The 6333-nt window shown below is 41.9% G+C and overlaps 1 protein-coding gene across 1 annotated transcript; it reads left to right on the plus strand.

Annotated features, from left to right (window-relative positions):
* Nucleotides 1–2603: 2603 nt before the first annotated feature.
* On the plus strand, nt 2604–6111 carry RPS27L (ribosomal protein S27 like). Its single transcript, XM_058737488.1, has 4 exons — nt 2604–2736; nt 3624–3732; nt 4408–4518; nt 5915–6111. Exons 1-4 carry the CDS (start codon nt 2731–2733, stop codon nt 5941–5943), a joined length of 255 nt encoding a protein of 84 aa, XP_058593471.1. The 5' UTR covers nt 2604–2730; the 3' UTR covers nt 5944–6111.
* Nucleotides 6112–6333: the final 222 nt, after the last annotated feature.

Consider the following 6333-nt stretch of genomic DNA (forward strand, 5'->3'; position numbering starts at 1 on the left):
TACTGAATGTTAAGATTTGACAGAATTGGGGAGTAGCTACATGGGTCTTCATTATTGTATTAGTTTCCTATGGGAACAAAAAACCGTAAAGTTAGTGGCTTAAAACAACGTAAATTTTTTAAGTCACAGTTCTGTAGTTCAAAGTCCGACCTGGGTCTCACTGGGTTAAAACTGAGGTGCTGGCAGGACCGTGTTCCTTCTGGAGACTCCAGGGCAGTGTCCATTTCCAGCTTCTAGAGGCTGCCCGCATTCCTTGGCTCAGGCTCCCCTTCTTCCATTTTCAAATCCAGCAACACAGCATCCCTCAGACCTTTCTTTCATCACCGCATCTCTTTCCCTGACTCTTTGTCTGTTTTCCTCTTCCACTTTTAAGGACCTTGTGATCACATCGGGCCTACACAGACAATGCTCCTAGTTGGCTAATTAGCAAGCTTAATTCCAGTTGTCATGTAACCATAGGTCCTGGGGATTAATGCTGAAGTCTTTGGGGGTCATTATTCTGCCTACACTACTGTATTATAGTTCCATATACTTATCTTCATAAAATGGTATTTTGTAATATTTCAAAATCCTAAATTCAACGTCCACTTTCGTGTATGGATGAAAGGAGGCTATATATTGATAGTATGAATGCAGTGTGCGCATTAGAAGTCATAATGTGGGGGCACCTGGGTGGCTCAGTTGGTTAAGTGTCCGACTTCAGCTCAGGTCATGATCTCACAGTCTGTGAGTTCGAGCCCTGTGTCAGGCTTTGTGCTGACAGCTCAGAGCCTGGAGCCTGCTTCGGATTCTGTGTCTCCCTCTCTCTCTGTCCCTTCCCCACTCATGCTTTGTCTCTCTCTGTCTCAAAAATAAATAAAAACATTAAAAAAAAAGTCATAATGTGGGAAAACATGTAACACGGAGCAATGTTCATTATATAATGAATGGGGGAAAATAAAGTCTACAAAAGAATATGCACAAGATAACAATTATGTAAAACCCAAACCCCAAGTGTATTACTGTTTACTATGCAAGTAAATAAAAAATGTTGGGAAGGTCAAAATGTCAATAATGTTTATCTCTGGATGGTCATTTTAATTTTCTTCAATTTTTCTCCATTTGCCAAAATGTGTGAAATAAAAGGTGATTGACAATGTTATCTAGCACATTTTTCTCCTTGGTATCCTTTTAATTACACTTGCTCACATCCATCCCTCAAGTTCATCCTCATCAAAAATACTTCAGTTCAAAGGGGCACATGCACCCCAATGTTTATGGCAGCGCTATGAACAACAGCCAAAATATGGAAAAAGCCCAAATGTCCATGACTGATGAATGGATAAAGAAGATGTGGTATATACATACAATGGAATACCACTCAGCCATGAAAAAGAATGAAACCTTGCTATTTGTAACAAGTGGATGGAACTAGAGGGTATTATGCTGAGGTAAGTCAAGCAGAGACAGATACGTAATTTCCCTGATATGTGGACTTTGAAAAACTCAACAGATGAACAGAGAGGGAGGCAAACCATAAGAGGCTTTTAAATACTGAGAACAAACTGAGGGTTTGGGGGGGTGGGGAGGTTAAATGGGTGATGGGCATTAAGGAGGGCACTTTTCGCTGGGGAGGTGGGGAGACACCTGGGTGGCTCAGTCAGTTAAACATCCGACCCTTGGTTTTGGCTCTGGTCACGATCTCAAGGTTTGGTGAGTTCAAGCCCCACGCTGGGCTCCATGCTAACAGTGCAGAGCCTGCCTGGTATTCTGTCTCCCTCTCTCTCTGCCCCTCCCCCACCTGCACTGTCTGTCTCTCTCAAAATAAATAAACCTAAAAAAAATTAAAGAAAAAAAGGCAGGCACTTTCCTGGATGAGCACTGAGTGTCATATGTAAAAGATGAATCACTTGGTTCTACTTCTGAGGCCAAGACTACACTGTACAGTAACTAACTTAAATATAAATAAAAAGAAAAAAAAAAAAACCCACCACATTTCAAGTCTGGCTCTCAGTGACACCATTTTTTTTCAGGCCCCAGTTGTTCGCGGAGGCAGGAAGGAACCATGCGGTGAACTAAGCCTGGCAGCGAATCCTGCTTCTTAAAAACTTCAGGGCGAAGCTAACCCAAGGCACAGCCGCATCCCACAAAGAACTTAACGGGTATCTTGGAAGGTGGATGCTCAAGTATAGGAACCCTTCATAATTTCTCCAACACGGGTTAACGGTTTCGATTGACGCTACTATTTTTTTAAAAAACGAACAGAGAACGGCGGCGACAGCCGGGGACCTGGCGGCCAGGACCGTGGCGGGGGCCACCCACAGCGCCCGCCGGGTTCCCCTACGCCGCGGGGCTCAGGCGGCCGTCAGCGTTCCCCATCCGCGGCCTAAGCCCCAGGTGGTTTCCCAGCCGGACACACCGCCTGAGCCTCACTCCGGGCACCGCTGGCTCGACGCGGAGCCCTACGGCCGGCGGCCCTGGCCCAGGAGCCTGCGAGGCTGGTGCGGTTCGGACGTTCGGCACGAGGAGAACCTCAGGGCCTCTCCCGCAGCCCCTGATCGGCTGACCCGGCCGAAGCCGACCCCCACCACCGAGAGGAGCGCCTAGAGCGGACCGGCCCGCCTGTCCCGACGCTCCGCTCCGCCCAGCCGCCTCTATCCCGGAAGTTGATGCAGCTCGCCAGATCGCGTGCTGCTCGTTAGGGGTGTCGCCTTAGAGATCGGGACTGGCTGGGATTGCGAAAGGATCAACATGCCTGTGAGTTGTTTACTTTCTGGCTTTCCGTTTATTTCGGGCTTCTCTGTCTAGGGGTCCTGGGGGCGGGTTAGCCCGACGCTTCCGCGGGCCCGGGGGTCCCTGCCGAACGCATTTCAGGGGCGCGGATCGCGCAGCCCCTCCGCGCGTGGCGGACTTGTTGGGACTTGCCTGGACGGCGCGGAGTGTCGGGCCCTGCATGGGCGTGGAGCGGGAGGACCCGGGGCCGCCCAGTGCTTAGGTCTCGAGTCCCTAGCTAGGGGGACACAGCTTCCCGGTAACACTCAGCCTTCTTGGGTTTGGGTGGGCGCTCGCGAGACTGTAGTCTTTGGAGTCTTTTTGCTCTCCTTGTGCTTGGTGGTTCTCTCCTCGTCTCGGAAGCGATTTTCTGCTGGTTTCCTTTTTCAAAACTGTCTTCGCAGTTACTTTACTTGTTAACTGCATCAAGGACAGTCAGGCTTCAGCCGCTCAGAGTTCCTGTCAGATCAGATGTTGAACCCCGGGGGCAGAAGTCACCCCCGGGTTGGCACTCTCCGGTCTACCTCAGCGATTTCTACTTTCAGCGGGTGTACGGTTGGGGTCAAGTTCTTACTTAGCACCACAGTGTTGTTTTTATCGGAGACTGTTACTCAGCGGACTAAAGAAGAACGAGATTAACTTTACCATATGCTTCTTGATCGTCCTGGACCTTTACCGGGACGTAGAGAAGGCAAGCTATTATAAAAAGTATGGATTAAAGTTAACAGGCTAAAAAAATAACAAGTATCTGACATGTTGCGTCGGCTGAGTATGACTTCTATTCCCTTTTTTGCTTGTGTATTTTAAGTCTGGTTAAATCTGCCACCATTGTGGATTCCTTCTGGGAATAATAATACGTTTTTTTTATTCAGTTGGCTAGAGATTTACTCCACCCGTCCTTGGAAGAGGAAAAGAAAAAACATAAGAAGAAACGTCTAGTTCAAAGCCCAAATTCCTATTTTATGGATGTAAAATGCCCAGGTAAAATTTCAGATCTTAATTCCTTTCTCAAGGAAAATTTCTGAACGGATTGCTAATGTGGTATGTATGTTTAGATCCCTTAGGACCCTTTGTTGACTAGCAGTGGGATTACAGAATTGGAATGTCAAAAGGGACAGTTTCCTAGTAAACTATTCAAACCACGGGAGAAAGATTTGGGGGCGGGGGTGGTGAAGAGGAGACTCCAAAGGGGATATGACATTTGACTTACTAAGTGTTAAGCTATGCAGATGGTTAGTTTTCTTGAAACTAATCATGAAAAGTATGTTGATTCTTCAATGTAAAGCTGTGCTGCCCAGAGTGGTGGCCATTAGCCATAGGCAGCTACTGAGCACCGGAAATGTGGCCAAAATGGGAAATACTCCTTAAGTGTAAAATGTACACCTGATTTTTAAGATGTAGCACATATACACACAAAAACCATATTGATTACATGTTGCATTGGTAATAATATTTTGGAAATACTGAGTTCAATAAAATATATTACTGACTTCACCTGTTGGCTTTTAAAAACATTTTTTTTATGTGACGTTAAATATGTGGCTTGCTGTTGCAAACATTAAAGTCTTAATCTTTTACAAAGTCTTTGCTAGAAATATGTTGAACAATATGCTTTATTTTCTTCTGCTTTTCGCTTTCAATTTGCCCTTTTTCTAGGTTGCTACAAGATTACCACGGTTTTCAGCCATGCTCAGACGGTGGTTCTTTGTGTAGGCTGTTCAACAGTGTTGTGCCAGCCAACGGGAGGAAAGGCCAGACTCACAGAAGGTATGCCATTTGGCCGTTTCTAACCCAGTGATGAGACTTTATGATTATAAATGTCTTCCTTTGCTAAAAACCAGTTTAAAAGAAATCTTAAATTCATTATTACCAAAATAGTTGTATCTTTCATTGTATGCTCTTTCAGTAAAGAGTACCCTGCTCAGATGGCTAAGTTTATATTCTTGACTTTGTAAAGAACTCATGTAACTATTATTTTTTCTTAGTTTGGAACACCTAATTCTGTTACAGTTAGTCATTTAGTTTGTTTAACTTGGAATATTAAACATGAGTCAAAATGGAGTCAAACAATAACTACATATAATAGGACATACAGATTTTTAAAACCATAGAATTTTAAAAATTCCATCATAAATATTTTGTTTCATATATAGTTGACGCATTTGACTGAAGACAGTTTTCATCATTGCTGGCTAAGCAACAGAAAACTAATGTATAAATTAAAATGCCAGAGGTTTTGATTTATGAGTACCTGCTTAATTAAACATCTCATTTAAAAATTTTTATTTATTCATCTACTTATTAAAGACTTTATTTTTAAGTAATCTCTACCTCCAGTGTGAGGCTCAAACTTACAGCCCTGAGATCAAGTCACATGCTCTACTGACTGAGGCAGCCGGGTGCCCCTAAAAATCCCGTTTGAGTTGCTCTTTCACTTTTGTGCACCAAGAAAAAAAAGAGTAATTATGAACATTGTTTTCCATAGTAGTACTTACAGATTTATAGTTCCATAATTATATTTGAAATTTGCTTGTGATATTTTGGGGAGTTGTGAATTCCACATTGTTCTCACCAGAAGAGTTATAAGTAGTTTGGGAACTGATCTAAAATCTATTTTGTGTGAGCTGGTGAGATCTAAGTATGAGGTCAGCATACGATATTTATGTGTAGTGTTGCTCTCAAAAGTATACTTGCAAGAGTTTTTAAACCTTTATATCATGCCATGATCTTGGAGTTTTGTGCCCATGTGCTGATAGATGATTAATAGGGTATTAGAGTTTTCCTAGCAGACTTGAAGAGCATCCTAATCAAAATTAGTTTCTTGGGAAAGTGATTCAAAATAATTCCTAAAAACTAAGATTGTATTTTCTGATAGCTGGCGTTAAAGTTTTACCTGTTGAATTTAGGCTCATGGTCTTATGTAGACTCCAACATAGCATTTGAGAAACAGGAATAATAGTTATAGTCACATCAGAATAAATTCAAATGTACAAGATTTATTATAATAAAGTTCTAGTATAAAAGATAAATAACATATATATGAATGTTAATCTAATATTCCTAAAACTTTGTTTTTTTTTAACTTAAAAAGTACTTTTTGTCATTAAAACTATACTAGAGATAGAGTACACTTGTTTAACATGCTCTTGTGATTCCTTTGCAGGGTGTTCATTTAGAAGAAAGCAACACTAATGATCACACAACCTCTTGAATTTGTGTTCTATCGCAGAAAGCCTTATCAGTTCAATAATTCTGGTTAATCTACCAAGATAATGTAATTATGTTTAATTTTGTAAGGTATACAACAGTCATCTCCTATTTTGGTGTCAGTTTTTCAATAAAGTTTTGATTATGGGCAAATTCCCCTTTTTCTTTTTTTTAAAGTATGTGTGAATATGCTATATGTTTATATGTATACTGTGTCTGTGAATTTGGTATAAACATTTTAAGAAGTGTATTCTGATTAGTTTGTCTCATTTCAAGACTGGAAACCCTAAATATTTGATTTTCAGCCCTTTTCCAAATTGCTGTGAGTGGGCTAAATAATTAAAAAATGGAAAGAAGTCCATTATTTGTTAATTC

Source organism: Neofelis nebulosa, chromosome 7 (genome assembly GCF_028018385.1).
Source record: "Neofelis nebulosa isolate mNeoNeb1 chromosome 7, mNeoNeb1.pri, whole genome shotgun sequence".
NCBI classification, from domain to species: Eukaryota; Metazoa; Chordata; class Mammalia; order Carnivora; family Felidae; genus Neofelis; species Neofelis nebulosa.

What these genes read in the sequence shown, in the direction of transcription:
- RPS27L (XM_058737488.1), top strand. An exon ending in TATGGATGTAAAATGCCCAG is followed by an intron (nt 3,733 to 4,407) that starts GTAAAATTTCAG and finishes CCCTTTTTCTAG; the next exon opens with GTTGCTACAAGATTACCACG. An exon ending in AAAGGCCAGACTCACAGAAG is followed by an intron (nt 4,519 to 5,914) that starts GTATGCCATTTG and finishes ATTCCTTTGCAG; the next exon opens with GGTGTTCATTTAGAAGAAAG.